This window comes from Molothrus ater, chromosome 8 (assembly GCF_012460135.2).
Source record: "Molothrus ater isolate BHLD 08-10-18 breed brown headed cowbird chromosome 8, BPBGC_Mater_1.1, whole genome shotgun sequence".
NCBI lineage: Eukaryota > Metazoa > Chordata > Aves > Passeriformes > Icteridae > Molothrus > Molothrus ater.
The window spans coordinates 19,399,412-19,419,294 of record NC_050485.2 but is presented as its reverse complement, the minus strand read 5'-3'; the positions used below and the strand labels follow the sequence as shown (position 1 = coordinate 19,419,294).

The following is a 19,883-nucleotide window of genomic DNA, read 5'->3' as shown; positions in this document are numbered from 1 at the left end:
TGAAAATGAATGGCAGCACTCTATGACATTAACTAGAGTAAAATCAGGTCATGAAAAAACCTTCTGTTTTTTCTATAATGAATAATATCAGTGCATTCTGTTTTCTACTCACACTTCTGTGAGTTGACAGTATGCTTGCATGATTAAGAGATAAAGCTAGCAAATGTTTTAATTCAAATATTATTACAAATGAGAAAGAAGTCAGATAAAACCAGAGATTTTTTTATTGCACAAAATAAATTATATAGAAACAATGCAACAAAACAACTCGTATTGTAGGCTGCACAACAGATGTTACAACATGAATATATTTATTGCTTTGAGAAAGGAGCAATTCAGTGCTAGTAAGCAGATTAGTTATACTTCTTGCTCATCTAGATTTTTCATAAAATTAATCCAACTGGGCTAGAGGCATCTTGCAGCATACAGGTCAGGCCAAATTGTCATTTGTTATCAACCATTATAAAGGTGCTGTAAACCCTCTTGACATTAGCATGGAACACGCAATTTAACATCACCAGTACTGAGCCATACAGGTAGTTCACTGTTAGAAATATCATTACATATCTGAAACATTTATACACAAGTTCTAGAGGCCCACTCACAGGCTTTGCATGAGCTGTTGTTTCAAAATAAATCTTGCTTACAAATGTTGATGCAGATTTGAACAGGCTTCACTCTACATCAAGAGGCACGACCACGAGGTTTTGCCAAAAAACCCCAAGTACCAGCACTTCCTGTCCCTAAATGGAAAATTGATCACTAGTGCTGACTCAGTTATAAGTGTCTCACTTTTTCTAGGGCCACACTCAGATTCCAGATTAAAAAACTCCTCACATTGCTTTGGTAGAACTGGGTGAAATTTACAGTGCTTTTTGAAAGTACTTCAAAACACAACACATTTGGTTCTTCAAAAGATACAAGCTGGCAGTACTGGTATTGCACTCAGATCAAATGGATTTTAAACTGCTACTTTGTGGACCCTGAGATGTTAACCCTAATGAATTACTATAGAAATTAGCTCTTAACAAAAATTATAAAAATGGGCAATGTTGATGTAATAAAACATATCAAATCCTGACCAACTGCAGATCTTTGCAAAGCATGAACATAAATGAGAGAATGCCATTTCAAATGTTTATAATCTGAGTCAAACTCCCCCCCAGTTTGTCAAGGACACAAGTATTTACTCAGTTGAGTTCCTACCAATGAATTCTACGGCTAGTGTACACACTCATTACTGCAAAACTTACTCATGAGAAGGTTAATATAATAAGAGTAAATTTAAGCAATATTAGTCACCCATGAAAGGAAATCAAGTGAGGAAGTGGGAAGCCTGGCTCATTTCAAGTCTCAGCTACAAGGATAAGTATAGAAAGTCACTCCACTGAGGTTAAGCTGGAGAACTTAACTGAGCATCAGACCCATGAAGTAGATCCCTGTAGAATCCCACTGAAATAAGTAAAGAGATTTTGGATTGTACACTAATATGTACACAAACAAATATTGTTGCCACTCTTTACTATACTTTAATAGAATTCTTTACTGTATTTTTTCTTCCCTGAAACTGTGTTAATGCATTATGATGAATCAAAACACAGTTGAAAGTGAGGTTTCAAATAGCTGCAAAATATTACCAGAAGTGAATTATTCTGAATTTAAAAAAATAGTATTAGCCCAAATTCTCAGAATCTTTAGTGATGCCCTCACATTCCATGCATGTACCCAGCAGCAGTTTCCTTGGAAGGAAGGTAAGTATTAAACTTGACTAATCTTGCACACTTTTTCACCAGGGGACTCTTTATTAAATACTGTATGTAAAATTCTGTCATCTTATTAAAAATGTTAGTAACATAGTAAGATTCAACTAAACAACCAGATATACCCTGAAATGTCCATTGAAACACATGCAGCACAAAAAATGATTAGCATTTTTTATACTTATTATGAAGTAGAAAAGTTATAAGGCAGGATGAAGCTAATATCAAAGATGAAAAACAGCACCACAAGCCTGTGTTTTGCAATTGCTTTCTGATTGGACACAATGTATTATCATAGTCAGATACAACTGATTAAGGTGAGAAATGCATTTAGCCCAGCTGTACTAACTACAGAGCTTCACACAGAATAAACATTCCATAAATCAACAGAAATTGCATTTGAGCACAAAAAATAAAAAATATGTAAGTGATTCTCTAAGCAGCATTTTGTTTTCTTCTTTTTTTCCAAAACATTAACATAGATAGATATTGGACTGATTAAATATCTACAAGTGCTTTTCCTTTACAAAAATACATATATTCATAAGAGTAGGATAGACTGTCATTAACAATGACCTGTGTTTTTTTTTCACTTCAATTTGAATGATTTATAAGCTAAATTTTACAACCACAAAAAGGTTTATTTGTAATAGGATGTTATCACTTTTGACAAAAAGCTTAAAACATTTCATATTTTAAAACAAATTAGCAACGTAAGATCACAATATGTTCTATGAGCTCCTAAGTACTGTGAGGGCTGCTTTATTACAAACTGGTAACTACTGATCAAATGCAAGGAAGCATTAGAACATTATTACTGCTCACCGTAGGCTCCTTTCTTTTAACTTGGATCACAGCTTATATAAGGACACTTAGGCCCCCACCCCCAAAAAATCCATTGAGAGTAACTCTATATCATCTATTCAGTAGCCTGGAACATCCAACAATTCAGGCTTTGCATTAATTTAGAAAAAATGCAAAATACTTTCCTTTCAATAGTTAAGTCTGCAATAAGGGAAAAAATGATGCATTGCTTCATGTTTGTGCTAAGAAGCTTCTATTTGAGAAAAAAATATGATCAGTAAGTATTAGAATGAAATCTTTCAGCCAGCTAAATAATTATATTGACCTATTACTTTCCAGTTTAGTTAGCCACTATCCTGGAAAGGGAAATCAAGATAATTTGGATTTTTTTATTCTCTCTGTTTTATACTTCACAAGTAAAATAATCACTTCTTACTAATCAATGGTCTCACATCAAGGACAGCAATGCCATTTGCTAAAAAAATAGCTATAAAAATCTGTAAAACATACTTAATATCTTCTCATTATCCTCCAAATCTGTCCTTTCCACCCTCCAAAATATCACTGAACTACAACTAGAAACCCCAAAAGTAGCTTGGTGACTATTTTGTGCTTTGGAAGGTTTACAGGATTGACAGCACACTGAGTTTTTTGTTAGTTCACAGGCCAGGTATAGCAGACACATCAGTAAATGCAAGCCTTTGTGCTTTTCCTCAGGAACATCAGCTGGGACTCAGAGCTACTCTATGTCTGTTGACTAAACCTCAATGCTATTCCTGTTGTTTCTTTCATTTCTAATTTGGTTTGGAAACTGCTAGGTGTGCCTAACCCTTCAGCTTGGTGACACTGACAACTACCACTGGTTCAGTTCTGCTTGATTAACTCCAGGAACCTCTTGACCATTTAGGCACTCCAGGAAAGTGTCAATGTCATATTCCAAGTTCATTTCTGGGTGGCATTACCTTTGGTATTAATAGATCCCTTAAAACTATCAGGCAATCAGATTATCCATAAAAATAGTTTATTTTTAAAAAACCCTAGCTTTTAAGAACAAACTAAGTATCTGACAACAAAGACTAATTTTAAATCAATAAGTATGTGATATTTTTTCAGTAAAAATGGAGCATGTTTCATTTTATCACAACAAAATTCAGGAGACAACAGGAACAATATCTACCGTACTCAATATAATACAAAACTGAATTTTAAGAGTAGAATACCATTATAAAATATGTGCCTTGCACTTTGACAATAACCATCTTCATTGCAACTTCATTTGTAAGACAACCCTCAGTATGTTAACTAGCAGCAAAACAGTTTTACTGTGCAGATATTTTGTATATTGTAGAGTAACCTTCTCTCAACTCTTTGCTTTACACTGACTGTCATAAGGAAAAAGGAAAATGCACAGTAACTACTTCTGTTCACCTCATCCTGTCAACTGTCAGCCATGTTAGAAGCATGTCTTAAAAATACATATAGAAGTTACTTCAAAGAAGAGGACCTAATGGTTCAGAAAAGCAAGCAAAGTCAAACCAATGCCTATCTTTGGTTAAAATTAATGTAATAGCAAAATCTACTGCTCCACAGACATCTCTCATTCCAGAATTTCTCCTCCATCCTGAGCTTACCAAACTTTGTCTCCTTCTGCAAATACAAAAGATAGCCTGGACACTTCTACCCATGTACAGAGTTCCTCTGCTTCACTGCCCCACTCCAGAACCACAGAGACCTAAGTTAAAAAAGCTACTCAAATGCAAAAGATTTATGGCACATACCTTGGATGGAAGGATCTGTTAGGAATTCATTAATTAAATAATTTCCTATTCTGGAACCTACGGTTTTAATCTGACCTACAGACAGCGCAGACAGAAGGTAGAAAAGATCAATAGGTACATCTCCTTATGAAAAAAAGAATTAAATTAAATATTGCAAGATCATCTTTTGAAGGACATTCCTGCAGGGGATGTTTCAGCTGAGGTCTGAAGGTCAGACAACCCCTATGTGACAAAATTAGAGGAAAATGTGCAGTTGGAAGTTTTCACATTTCCTTCAGGTGAATCAATCCCCTCATGTTTTGGAACTCATCCTGGAACACACTCCAGTAGGCTACAATCCCTCCTCAAAGAAGTGTTTTTAGCTGAAACCTGTATAGAAGCATGACCTTGCTCAAATTGACTGTGAAGGATTGGAAATGCAGAGCTGTGAAAACTTTGCTGAAATCCATGAGAGCTGCCTGATAAATGAAACCTGTGAGCTGACACCTCATGTGCAATTTCACCTTTATAATCCTTAATGTTTTGACTTTTGGGTAGGAAATGGGATGCAGTATGGGAACGGCCAAAAGATGTCTAAGAACCTAGAATTAATTACTGGAGAGAGGGTGCCTGTTTAGACATTTTAACCAAGAAAAATAGTAAGTCAACAGAGCCTGAAGTAAAATGAGAAGGGAATATGCAGCATGATATATGCATTTTTGTAGGAAGCTAAGAGATGCTTTCAATCTGCCAGACTAAGTGAAGTAACTGGACCAAACTCTTAGATAAGGATGTAAGTCTTCATTGCCTTTGCACTTTTCCAGAACAAAAATGAGTTTGATCAGTGAATCAAGAATCATTTTTTTCTGGGGAGTGAATAAATACCTCTTGTGTGCAGTTATATGAAAAAGTGAAAAACCAACAAACAATACAACTCAGTGATTGGTTCAATTAAAGGACTAAGCCATGGCCTATTTTTTTTTAACAGCAGAGAAGAAAAAATTGTTTACTACTCTTACTAAGTCATGTACACCAGTTATTCATGGGAGAGATGAGATGGAACTCTGGACCATTATTTTGTCTGCAGGAAGAGCCTAGCTTATATCTAAATGGAATGGGATGGGATCAGTCTCTTCTCTCCTGCAGATACACTAGAACTGTTTGTGATAAGAGCAGAAAAGTCAAGTCAAGCTGCTGAAACCTATGGAGACAAAAAGACCAAGATCCAGAATTAAAGGGTTCCTCATGCAGAAAATGGAATATTTTCAACATAAAAGTACTTATTTTAATATAATTTCTACTGAGATAGGCTGGTTTTAAATTAAACTATCTAAAAGAACACATTTCTTTTTATCCTTTTTTCCCATGAAAGCTTCTCAATACAGTATGCTTATGATATATTCTTGCTGAAAATATTAAGACCATAGATAAAATTCAGAAGCAAATACTACCCTGTCAAATGAAAATAATGGGCTTAAAAGGTATTCTGTATTAGTAATCAGGCACTTCACTTTGTGTAACATTTTCAATAAATAATAAAGTCAAGATAATACTTGTGTAACTTTTTTTGCATAACTGCAAGCTAGCTGAGTATGCACAATGTACTTCTTGCAGTGCAGACTCCCAGGACCCAAATCCCCAAAGCTTTCACGTGAACAATACCCACTACAGCGATGAGTCACTTCAGTTATTGTAGCAATCTTGTTTGGTATTTAATGAAAAAATTCCTTCCCAGGACTAGGCCCTTAGCTACCAGGAGTGTAGCAATGCATCATGGAAGATACATTTCTTGATTAATCATCTAATTCCCTATTGTTTGAGATATTACAGGATCTTGTTTCTAAATTCTAGCTGATGGCTTGTTACTTGGTAAATGCAGCAACCAGCTATGCTCAAAAAAAAGTTGTTTATAATTTTCATTAATGAGCTTTTCACTTCTAGGGAAAAAAATCCAAGCAGCACCAAATGTGCTAAATAAGGGACAGCAAAGTTAGGTAGTAGTGTGGACTTTTTTAGGTCCCTCTGCAGTTAGATACTGCTAATATGGAAAAGTCATAGAAACACAGTGGCAGCAACACTTATTTTATATTCCTATGTTTTACAAGGATGCAGTGGTGACACCTTGTCATGGAAATGCTCAGGAAGTGTGACTTTATTCAGGCATCAGTTCTAGCATGGCATATGGTGCAGTCTGAAGGGAATGCCTAGGTACTCATTTCACTTTACCCCATCTTTGGCACACAGGAATCTGCACATGCATTCTCATATTCCTATGGTGCTCAGACACTCTTAATTGGCACAAATGAATTAAATCTGTGTATCTGTAGAGACATGGCACATATGTACTATATGAGTGAAAATTTCCTGTAAAGAAGGCAGTGCCTGTGTTGCACAAGCTGCCCAGTTAAGATATGTATTTCACTGGCACTTTACTTTTACAGAAATGATTAAACTATAGCAGCACTCAGGCACCATGCCATCAAACCAGAAATGCAGAAAGTGTAGGTGGTTAGTTCATGCATTTAATGCCACCATTCGCAGCTGGGAACGTCGGTTCAGATCTGTCAGTATCTTCCATGCTTAAAATGAAGATTTGCCTCTGTAATCTGGCTTTAACTTGCATCAAGAAAATACCAGGAATCAAAACCAACGTCCATCTCTGATTGAGAAAATTCATGATTCTCTGAATTATGAATACAGGAAGTTATCAAACAATCAAAAAAGCTATTAGTTGCCATTCCACCGCCAAGGCAAAATAGTGCTATTCCAAGGGTCCTGTTAGGTGGATGGATTAAAACTTGTATGTCCCTGTCTTTTTAAAACAAGTCTGTTCAAAGTTTTTCAAAACAGCAAACGTAATTGTTGAGAAAAAAATTGTGCTGTGAGCCAAGCAGAAATTATGCTTAAGCATCCTAGCATTAGTTTTGGGATAAACTGAAACAGGTGTTTTATGTCAAGCAAATTTACAGTGAAAATTCTGGTATAAAAACACATGAAATATATAAAAATTGTAAGGTGTAATTGGTATGTGCATGTAAATATTTACAAATAATATCCTATTCCTACTGTACAAAACAACTGTATATACTAAAGAGAAGAATGATTTTCAACTAGAAAGCATGCTCTGCTCTTCCAAGCTGCTCCATGAGGTGGACTTCTATATACAAGTAGAACCTATTTTTCCCTAGAGACTCTCAGAGAAGGGCCCTCCTTACAAGGAGCATCTTTCTGTCAAGTAGTGCATCACAGGCTGGGTGGGCAGTAGGATGTCTGCTCCCTGCAGCCAGCACGTCCCCCCTGCCTGTTTCTGGGCAAAGCAGTGCCTGTGCTGGCCAGCACACTGCAGAAAGGGGCAGCAGCTTCTTCCTAGACATTTTCCTTCCCCAGTTCCACTGGCATTCCACAATATGTGCAACCTTGACCTGTAATGGCAGGGTTCCTTAACAGACTGCTATTGACAGCATCTTGATTTCTGCATGTCACATGGGCTTTGGAGTGCAGTGGTAGGATTCAACCCAACTTCATGGGATTCCTCGAGTCACCAATGTTAAAATGCTAAACAACATTAAAGGGGCCAGACCTAATCCACAACCTGCTTATTTCTCCTACAGAACATACTACTGTACATGAACATAAACTTACAAAGGAATTACAGCCTTACATCTATCTTTTGTATTTGATCCCAAGAAAGATTTTTCACTTTGTCTATCTAAGAATGATCAGTTCACTCTACAGTAGCTTGTGAAAAATTGATTTGGTTCCTTTTTGCTGTATGCAAAAGGCATAAAGAAAGTAAATAGCTATCTACAACACTAGCAGGCATGTACTAAGTAGAAATTACACAACATGACTGAACTATAAGTTATCTCCAGAGAATCTGATCAGAAAAACTCAACTGACTTTTAAGCAAAGACAACAGAAGACAGAAAACATACACATTGCTATGCTCCCTGCAACATTACCAAAAACCCCAAGGAACATCCCATACTAGAACCAATATGCTTGTAATACCTAAGGCAACAATCACTTTTTATCCAGCACAACCAGGTCTTAGGAAAAAAAGATGACCTGAAGAATTATTTTGGTCAGACTGCTAATCTTCAGTATTGCATTACCTCTAATTTTATGGAAATAGTTTTATGATGTGACTTTAACTAATGAAAATTTCTGTAATGAATTCTAAACTCCAGATAGTCACAAGAGATACAGTATGTAATTAAAGCTATATTTTTTTATCTTAGTATATTATAGACCTCTATTCAATCTTAAAAAGAAATATTTAGTATGAAAAGTAATAATTATGAAAAATTTTGCCTTGGTCATAATTTTGTAGAGGAACTTAGTTGTTCCATAGACATTTGTATTATTTTACCTTCATTTTATGGAGGCTTTATTAGAAGAAATGTAATCTGACCAGAAGCCATTTTTTCCAAAAATAGCTAGTATCCCAAATTCCAAACTTCAGGGAAACCATGGAAAGTGCAATCACAAAGGCTACAATGCTTTCAAGCAATATTAGCAATTTTAAGACTTAAAATCACTATTTTGAATTACCATGTTCTACATCTCTTGTTCAGTGTAATTAATATTCATTCACTGCAAAAGGACTGTTGCACACTCATGAGTGAGCTATACCTGGACCCATGAGAACCTTATCAAGGAAAAGGTAGTGGCCTAATCACCACTTTTCTAAATATATTTTCTATACAAAATATTGTCAAGGTATAATCCTTAGTTATTTTTACAGTACTCTATGATTTAAACAACAATATTCAGTAAAGTAGTAAGTGTGTGAAACTGCAACACCACATGAATGAGCACTCTGCCATTTTGCTAGTGTAATCAATAGTAGGACCAGAAAAATTTTCTAACACGCAAGCAAAAATATTCCATAGGTTTTGAGTCTTGACTGTACACTTCATGATTTTGGCTATGATTTGCAGCACACTCTTAAGATACACAAATATCTTATGCACATTTCAGTAGCAGAATGGCACTTGGCTTGCTCTAATAGAAACAACAGAGATGCAACTGACAATTTTAAGAAAGACAATGTCCTTATTTGCATGCTGAAATTCTGGCTGTGAGCCCCCAATCCAGGCACATCCATTCATTGTGCAATCTGTCGATGGGTAAACAAATAGTGCAGGATTCATCTCAGTGGGATCTGGCCCTTTGGTCTAACCGAAGTCAATTCTAGGTCGATACTGAAGTACCATAGGGTAAGACTGAAAACAAGCAAGGGAAAAACAACAACAAAAACAGACAAGAAAGCATGAAGACATGATTCATAAACAATACAAAGAAAATGCATTTAAAGACTACCTTAAGAATAGCCAAATCTTATCTCTAAGGCAGATGTATATGACGATGTTAAATCCATCCCTGTACTTCAAATCTATTAGCTATTTGTCACTGATATACAGTTTCTGTATCTGCTTTTATGTATTTCAATATGTATGTTTTATTATATTTATACTTGGGAGTGCTCAAACAAGTCTGTTTTCTGTGTTGCTGTGTTTGATAAAAAGCAATCTTGACATTTTATACTTTCTAAACCAAAGTAAATTTACAGGTGATGTACTTGGAAATTTATATACAGAGGTTCCATAGCTAAACTATAAAAAAAGGTCAAATTGCTGTCAGCTGGTTTTCTGAGACATGACCTTCTCCCCAGATCCAAACTCCTTAACCTCAGATCTAGTGATAAGTTTTTATTGATTCCTACTGAAAAAACCCAACAAACCAAACAAAAAAAAAAGCAAATCAGCTTCTTGAGTCCCTAAATTGGATGGAACTTGTGGAATGATAGGGAAGAATGGATGGGTTTCCCAAAAGGGCTGTAGAATATCTGGGCACTTGCTGCTCAAACCTCTTACTTTTCAGTCTGTCAGCATTTCATTTGTCTCAAGTTTTCCTCTTAACTTCATTAGCATACTGGATATTTTCTATAGCATAAAACCCTGGCAAATCTCATTGTCTCAGCAGCTGTATGGCCTTAAATACCTCCCCACCATACAACAGAGGCAAAGCTAATATAAGTTTTTCTAAATTCCAAATTTGGAAATACAAAGAATTATTACAGAAGCTATCATTAAAACCAGAAACATTTTGCTTCATTCTTCAAATGCAACAGAGATGAAGAAATAAAGATATAGCCCCAGAGACCTACAGGGTTAATAAACTTTCCATGCCATGATAGTAAAATATCACCAGAGCTAAATGTGATAATGCTTGCAGGGGATTTACAAACTGGAGTTCAGAGAAATCACAAGGTAAACCCAGAGGTATTAACAGTACCAGGAGTATTTAGGAGAGAAGACAGGAAGCACCACATGTAGTCTGCATGGTGCAATTAACAAAAATGTATCTGTGGTATCATAAATCACTTGGTCTCTGATTCATTTTTTCTTTGCACAGGACATGAATACCATTTCATTTAAATGCTGTTTCACATTTTGACTTTGAGTATATAAATTGTCTCTAAAAGTGTGCAGATCTAATTGGAAGTGCACACAGGCAGAGACAGAGCAATCACCACACTGAAATTGCCAAGTAAACCAGTGAGGCTCAGTGTTTTAACAAACAAAGTCACAAAACTGTACAAATCAAATGCACTATGCTGGGACAATTCTAATTATTGAAGGAGGCATGAGTGCAGTAGTTCACTTCCATCACTGGTGGGGAGTGACCCTCTACCACTAGCTCTAATTTTTCCTCAAGACAAAAATAGTATTCCAAAGTTGCAAAGTAACTTTTAGAAATAAGTTCAAATCAAAATTCTCAATGAGGAAACTGAAATACTCTTTCAAGGAACCAGATTGGTCACTGAAATTTAGAAATCAGCTTCAGTTTGCAGGTTCTGGAGGTTTTGCTTCTAGAGATTATTCGGTTTCTAATTTTAAAAATATGAAAAGGAGTTTAGAAAAATCTAACATTTTTTTACTCCATCAAAAAGGACATATGAATTCCCACAAAGAGATGAAACCAGTGTAGTCCCTTAATTCACACTCTTAATTTTTGATCCCTTGCCAGTGACTGCCCAATACTGCTTAGTTAGAGTAATGAGATAGCAAGAGGTAGATAATCCTTTGAGGCTGATAGGGATATCAACCTATAGAATGGTATCTTTCAAAAAAATCACAAACAAAAACTGGCCTATGGCACAGAAGACAAACTCCTAAATCCTGTGAATAAAGTTTGTGCTGCAGGAATGAAAATGCTCAGACCTTGCTCACAGAGTTTTAGCACTTGGTAGTGAGGAATTCTAAAAGCTCCCCAAGCTGAATTACAATGGAGTGCTGACAGGACCTTAGTGACTGTAGTATGTACAGTCGTGAGTGCCTCTTACCTGATAGAAAGTGCCATCCTGTGAGCAGACTTGCGAAGATGAGCAGTTCTGACACCGAAACTGCGGAGGAGATGATTTTCTGATCAGATAAGAGGCATCCACAGCTGGACATACACATTTACCATTTATTGATTTTAAAAAAAATTTAAATGTAAAGGTTACAATCAATTTACTCATTTTAAAACAGGAAAGAATTGTTTAGTGAATAAATGGATATTTTTCCCTTTTCTTGTCTATCTCATGTAAGGTCCACAGCTATGCAGTAAAAGCTCAGAGATGAAGATAATGGATTCACTTGATCTTCATTCAGAAGGATATTGTTAATTAATTACCATTGCAACTTCATTGAGGAGAACAAAATCATAGAAGTCTAGATATTACTGGATTTATTACCAGCACAATTAAATTTTTTAGAGGTGTTAATCATCTTTGACTTCAGGGGAGTGATTTAAAGCTACATGAAAGAGAAGATGAACACACATACCTGGCTATGCTGTATGTATATAAACACCCTTACAAACTTAACCAGGAGTTGTGAACTCTTGCATTCACTAAATGTTAAAAACTATAGTTCTGAGATTTTTGAAAATTTTTAGTGCAAATTTTTTTTAGCAAGATCACAGTTACTGTTGCCTCCAATTTCATGCAGTAGGCAAGGGCTGCAGGATGAAATGCCATGAAAAAATTCCATTATCACTGAAATTGTCGTCTCAACACTTCCTAATAGGACAGACCATGCTAACAAAAATACAACATGGCAAACCAGACATCCACTGGTTTCAAGGCAGTATTGGAAAAAACTCTAGTTAAAGCTCTCTTGGGGGTTTCAGCAACCACCAAATTTCAGTGCAATATTACTTTCAAATTTATCGAATACTTGCCTATATACAATGATCTCCCTAATTCCTATCAAAATCTATCCTTCCCTCTCCAGCTTCAGACTAAGGTAAAACTTTAGGAGACTTCTGAATTGTTAACTTTACAATGTGCTAATCCTCTGTGTTTTCTGTCCGTGTCCCAGCACTTATTATTCTAAGCACTAGGAAGCTTAAAACAAGAAAAGAATAGAAGAAGTTTGGAATTTTCTTCAGATCAGTACATTAAGGTATGTTAAATGCTTAACCTTAGCTGCACTCCAATTTAGCCTCAACTAGTAATGATAGACAAACTTGCATGTACTACAAAGCAATAAAGAGTGAAGACCAATCAACAGGCACACATGAACAAATGCATAAAAGAAAGAGAAGGGGATATGACTTCTAATAAAAAAAATATAGAAGGTAATACTAAACCAAACTGAGTATCATTTCTGAAAAAAAAGTCTTTTAAAAAGTTAAATACTGCAATTCTAAAATATACACATGCAGCAAGGAAAACCCATCTGGCTGTTATCTGAACGTTATTCTACAGCATATCCAAAAAGAACAGAGGTAGTATTAACAGAAACAGTAATAAAACAATTAGATTTCACTAGTAATTTTTTCAGTGTCACTTTCAGTTTATTGACTGAATAAAACAGGTTCTTACTGAAGAACTGTTGGATGCAGATTCCCCAACTATTCTAACTCAAAAGGTCACCAAAAGCAAATTTGATGAAAAAGAACAAGGGCTTGGGTTTTCAGTTATTTGACTTAAAACTCTGAGCAGAACTTGCATGTACACATCATACTTCTGCTATTTTGAAGTTTCAGAATCTACACAATATATGTGCTGAAGGGTCACCCATAGGGTTTTACATAAGAAATTCAGAAAACATGCAGAAGGCATTTTTCAATAGGGGTTTTTTGAAGGATCATAGATTATATTTGGGCCTAAGATGTGAAAGCATGTATAGTATCTATAATAAATATACCCAAACATCATTTATCAATAATGTAACAGCATTTACGTTTTCTCCTCTTAGTCTCCATCTTGTCATATAGATGAATTCCATAGTGTGATCCTTCCCCATGATTTCTCCGTTGCATAGTACATCCAGCTTAAAATACAACAGAACAAACAGTAAGACAAAGGGAGGTAGAAATTTAATGTCTAAAGGAATTGCTAAGTGAATCTCCAGAGTTAATCCTTCCACTCCTACCATTATACAACGATTCCATCAGACATGTATATCAAAGCTGGATGAATACAGCATGCTGACAATGTTATTTTGTACCCTGGTATTCACTTTTGTGTTTTTATTAGAAGTGTGGACAGAAGGAAGTCTGCTACCGAGGTATGAAATCACCAGTAGACAAACATTCCCTATATTTACCTACACTACACATTATCCATTTGAAGAGAAAGTCTTGTGCATATTTTGAAGGCCACCTTGCTCTGCCAGTACTCTTTCAAACCCAAAAGATATAAACCAGAAGTACAGAAATTTTCATTTAAAAAATAGATTGTAAAGAAACTTAAAAAAATTAGTTTAAAAATAACTAAGAAATTACAAGGAAAATGCACTTCAAAGTACACAGACATTCCTTAACTGAAAGCAAAAGACAGAGAAAACCAATGATCTCAGTGTGAAAAATGTCTACTTTAAACTGTATTATAGCATCTTACTGCTGCCTGCCACTGCAAATGTTTGACAGTATTTTCATTATTAGACCTATAATATTTTCTGTGTTTCAGACAAAAAAAAAGAAAACCACAAAATTTTGAAGTAAGCAGATTCTTTGTAACACAAGCCATTAAGGTACCAGACAGATTAAAAAGCAAATGACACCAAAAAGGCTGATCAGCCTGTCATGACATGGTGACAAAATCCTGTGCTTAGTTATAACCTGTGCACCAAACCTAACTCAGCCCTACCCCTGACCAAAGCTGGGAGGCTGCTGCTGGTGCTAAAGACAGCCTGCCCTGCATGGAGCCTTTGGCTCCTGTACAAGAACAGGCTGAAGAAATAGTCTGTGCTTCAGTCTAAATTCCAGCATCCCTGGAAAGAGGGAAAGTAGGTTCAAGCATGATTGAATTTCACAGAAATATATTATGTTGCAGGGAAATAAAAATAAAAACATCCTTCTTTCAAATGTACCTCATAGGAACTTGGAAGTTTTAATTTTAAGCTGAGAAACTTTTTGATAGTTCCCACGGTCACTCGAGTAGAACAGCGGATAAATTTCTTCATTAAGCCCTAAAGCAACAGCAACAAATCAGAAAAAACACGTTAGAAATTAAAAATTTAAAAAACATGTAAGCAATCTTTAGTGCAGGAGCACCTGTAACTGATAATCTTTTCAACCAGTAACCAATTCTCTTCTAATTCATAATGACACCATAGGTTCATTTTTGTTCACTTGTCTTCAAAATTTAAAAGATGACAAACAACTTCATTTGACCCATCTCTGGCTCTTAAGATATTTCTAAAAGATACAGAAGGGAGGAAAGAAAAAAACCAAAGCCAGCTACCACCAAACCCATCAAAACTCCCAGAAGAACTCAAATAATCAGTGTGTTTGTGTTAGTAGCACTGGGGGTCAAAGAAATGTTGCATTTCTTAGAAGTGTTAAGAACCTCCAAAGTTATACATGTAACATAACACTTAGAAAATACAAGTATTTTTATTAGAAAAGTTCTTAAATATATTTTTCCTTTTATTCTTCTATTTGTAATTTAATAAAACATTGTTAAAATCGAAGGTGATTTCTAAAGACTTTCTTCTAGACTATGTATGCTAGGTAATCCCCTTCAGGAATAGAAACCAAACATCCCTAATTCTTAAAACAGCAATTGGCAGGTATTACTCCACACATTTTGCAGACTGAAGTGATCTCCCCAAGGCCACAGACAACACATCGGGGTCAGAATCAGGTTTACAGCTCAGAAGATCTGGATCCCAGTCATTCAGGGCACCACATATTTGGTAAGCAGGTTCATTCTGGCATGTTAAAACAGCAATCCTCAAGGTATGAGGCAGCTCACCTTCAGCTAGCTTTATAAATACCTCTGTGGTGTGCTGTAATCTGTTGTGTAGTGCAGTTATATACCATAAAGGCTGTAGACTACAAAACTACAATCCACACACAAACAAAAATTCCACTGTCACAGATGGCTTTCTGTATAGAACTGTATTTTTCATAAAATTCCAAAGATGCACTGAAATGCCTCAAAGGAAAGGACTAAAAAAGCGTGAAGTGGGAACAGGTGACTACAGTCAGGTTTGTTTTTAATGCTTTTAAAATGATTTGGTTCCTGTAAGATGCTATTCTGTCATCAATAAGTACAGCACAGCTTGTTTGCTACTCACTTTGACAACATTATCTCCTGACTGCCCATTGTTGCGTAAACAGTCAAGGCAGATTGCAATCTGTGGGTCACTCCTGTGATAGTCTTTGTCTTCTTCATTTTCATCACACTCCTCATCTACTTTGGGTTTATCAGCTTTTGGACTTTCATCTGTAAAATATGAAGATCGTATTATTTTAGTATAAAGTAATTAAGAACTATATATATAAGGAAATAAGGTAATTTTATGAGCCATAATTTTTCTTCTCATTAACTTCACACAGTTTTAACTCAGTGCATTCTTAAACTGATCAACTTAAAGGTCTCTGGAAACAAATTTTCACTGCTGAAATTTGAATGCAATATGGAAACAACAGATTTCTATGGAACAGAAAATAATTAGTTGATGGCCTATATTGGGTATGGCTGTCTACTTCTGATATGTTCAATAATTAAAACCCTGCAACTCTGCATGCATCACAATCACTCAGACATGTAAACCTACTGTATAGTGTGGCAGTTCAGTGACAAAAATAATGTTTTTAAATAAACAATAGAATGACTAATCCCAACACTTATATATTGAAGTAACACAGCCAATCAATTCATATTAACTGTCACAATAATCCAGTGAAGACAAGTCCCTATAATGCAACCACAAGGCAAACTAAACCTTAGACTTCATCCACTTTTGACCAGATCTAAATAGGTCACTATAAGAACTCCAGGTGTCTCTCCAGAAGGATTTTACAACTAAATAGCCATATATTTACTTACTCCCTTTTAAAAAGAAAAAATATAAGAAAAGAGGAAAGGTCTGTGTATTTTTTAGCAGAGCTTATACAAACTACATAATCGCATAGAAAATGTTATCCCCTTTCACTCTGCTGTTAACATGTTCTATCGGTTCCTGGTTAAAATTGTAACTCTTTGGAAAAGTACCATCTTGTATGGTTTAGAAAGGTTTAGCAAAGTTGAGCACTCAAATGCTAAGACTGGCAAGTACATTTAGATAAGGCTGCAATGCATGTAAATAATAACCATAAAATGGAGTAAGGTTTACAGATTTAGTGTACAGTATATAATAATCTTATTGTACACATTTAGCTTTTTTTCTGTATCCCCAACTTACTTATTTTGATTTAAAAAAAAGGCTGCTCTCTATTGGAATAAAACATTATCACAATTAACTTGAAAAAGCTGCTTTCATGTTTTTTAAAAAACCTTTCAGATCAAGTTCTGCTACTTTCCTACACTTACCAGATTCTAAAGGAATTTAGAAGAGTTCAGATGAGAAAATGGAATGTAAACTTTAATAAACACCAAGCCATGACCAAGTTTCTTGACAGAGTAATTAGTTGCCTTTGTTCAATTTCCATATTCAAGATGAGTTTTAAGCTATATTCATTACTTTTCTCTCTTAGAATTTTTAAGCTTTCACTAATTATGCAAGATTTATCCCCAAATCCCTATTAGCTAATGACACATTTAGTTGAATGTGTATTATATACACATTTTATTCGTATCATCTTCCATGAGCAGAATTTACAGTATCAAACTGCAGATTTTTTTTCTTTTTTTCTGAAAGTCCAGGAAGCAAACTTTATCAATTGAGCAGGTGCAGTCTACCTGCCACAAGCATTTGTTCACTTCAGGCTGGACAGTACCACTGAATATTTTCTCTCTGTACCACAGTATTTCATCATTCATCAATTCTTTCTGGCAACCACTCTCCTAGAGGTGTCACCAATGGCTGAGATATGCTTTATTGTTTGGGTTTTTTTCCTTCTGATACGTGAAAATTTTAAGTCTGGGATTTTTTAACAGCTCTTAGATGCTTAGGTTAGGAACTGTGCTGCAACCTGTGGCACAGGACATAACTGACAGACTCTTAAACTACAGGGACAATCTGACTGCAGGGCATGGTATTGACAACTGAAACAGTCACTTCTAAATGAAATTATCCTCAGCAAATAATTTCTTCCCAGGCAAGATTCTAAACGCTTGTTTGTGGCAGAAAATAGTTTAAGTGCTCATAATTTGTATCAATGAGTCGTCATGACTTTCAAATACTTTGCAGAGACAAAGTTCCATAGCCCCAGGCTACAGTCTCTAACGGAGCTGGATACATCTGTAGCTACTCAGAAGTATAATCTGTGAGTTAGAGCCTTCCTCTCATTCACAAAAACAATCCAAGCTCTCACTACACTTACTAACTCATCTCTATTGAGTTTATCATTAAATTAGTAGAGGAAGGTAAGAACCAGAAGAGTAAGTTGGTCAAAAGTAAGTCACATTATACAAATTTGCAAATTATCTGTTGATTCTTTCTATGTATATAGCAGAAGTTAATTTTCTAAACAGTCAAGAAATGTCTCTATCTCACAAAAATTATTTTCTGAGTATTTTTTAAAACTGAACAGGTATACACTACATAGTATACTGTAGTAAACTAATATAATTTCATCTAAACTGTTCTGCAGTTCACAATTTATTTATATAATAGAGAAAATAACATTGTCCCTCACAATGGATGCCTAATCCCAGTCAACAAAACTTGTGAGAAAAAAATTAAATGTTACGAAAAGAAGTTGAAAAGAAGATATTATAAAGAAATGAGTGCAGAAGAATATAAGATGTTTACTTGACAGTTACCCTTTACTGAAAATAGCTATTTTTTAACTTAGCAGAGTCTTTCAAAAGTTCTTTAAAATCAAATCAAATAGGCTATAGTATTAAAAACTTGATGTCAAATTAAAGAGGCATAAAACCAGCTAGATCTAGTCCTCGCTTAGCACCTCAGTACTGAGTTTCAAAGTTCATGGATCAACTACAAAAAATGAAACAAAACAAAGCAAAAAAACAAACCAAAAAGCCCAACCAAAAAAGCATTGTGGGATCTATAGAAAACAATTATTTGGCATGTGTGGAAATCTGTTTTACTGCTTGTCATAACTAATTCTTGACAACCTCCTACTTAACAGATGGTGAAATTTGGTAACCGAAAGTAATTTGTAAAAACTCTGTAAAAAATCCTGTCTTGCTCTATTAAGAAAATTAAGAATTCAGCTGGACAATTGTGAGAGTGTTGCGAGTGAGAGCCTAGGATAATGCAAATGAAATAATGGTAAAACAGCTACAGTTTGTTATTAACCAACTGGTTGATAGATAAGCAGTAGTATGTGAAGGCCCATATATCTGCACAGATTCACTACGAGTTTCTGTAGTATCTTTGAATTCAGGAAAAACAAAATGTACTTGTGTCAGTGAAGAAACTGGTCTTGATAAACAGTGTTACTTAACACACAGTTGAAAGGGAAAAATCATCACCTTGTCCATTTTCTTGAGGTTTGTTTTTCTTCCAAAATTCAATCTCTCGCTGCAGTTCCTCTAGTTAACATCAAAGAACAGTCATGTGAATTTTTAAATCAATACCAGGTATATAATTACAAAGAGCCATGTTCCCCCCACCAACCCAAACAGTTCCCAAAACCAAATGAGAAACTTACGTTCTCGAAGTCCAGGCACCAACTTAAATATAATTTCCTCTAAGGTGTTATCCAGCCTTTCAGAGGGAAAAAATACATTTCACATTAAATGGATACTAGCATTTTGAGTATTTTTAGTGTTTAAATAACAAAAGCTTTTGAATAACGAGTTGCATTTTTCTGGTAAATAATGAATCCTATCCCGTCAAAGTCAACTAATTTTAGTTTAAGACAACATGCATTAAAGCTTATCTCAGCCATCTCCTAAATGGATTTATCATAGAAATAATGAAGGAATTACTTTTTTAACATTTAAAGATGAGAAGGAAGCAAAAGATAAAAACATTATACTCTAAAATTTTTATTTCTGAATTTGTATTACATACAAACAATAGTGCTACTAGAAGGAACAGACTGGAAAAGTAGTATCCAATTTTAAGGTCCAGCTCATAAGTAGTAAGGATGAAAATGATAAACTCCATTATCATACTAAGTGTTGAAGTGCTTTGGTAAT

At 35.2% G+C, this 19,883-nt stretch overlaps 1 protein-coding gene across 2 annotated transcripts in view; it reads right to left on the bottom strand.

The window, feature by feature from the left end:
* Positions 1–201: 201 nt before the first annotated feature.
* Positions 202–19,883, bottom strand: part of PCGF5 (polycomb group ring finger 5) — a 33,226-nt gene continuing 13,544 nt past the window's right edge. The window contains exons 3-9 of one of the 2 annotated variants that reach the window (XM_036385429.2): positions 19,391–19,446; positions 19,212–19,271; positions 15,904–16,052; positions 14,692–14,790; positions 13,561–13,650; positions 11,673–11,732; positions 202–9,549 (exon numbers count right to left, since the gene is read on the bottom strand). In XM_036385429.2, coding sequence (XP_036241322.1) covers positions 9,502–9,549; positions 11,673–11,732; positions 13,561–13,650; positions 14,692–14,790; positions 15,904–16,052; positions 19,212–19,271; positions 19,391–19,446 — 562 coding nt within the window. In that variant the 3' untranslated portion in view covers positions 202–9,501. The remainder of the gene's footprint in view (positions 9,550–11,672; positions 11,733–13,560; positions 13,651–14,691; positions 14,791–15,903; positions 16,053–19,211; positions 19,272–19,390; positions 19,447–19,883) is intronic. The other variant, XM_036385431.1, reaches the window with a different exon arrangement.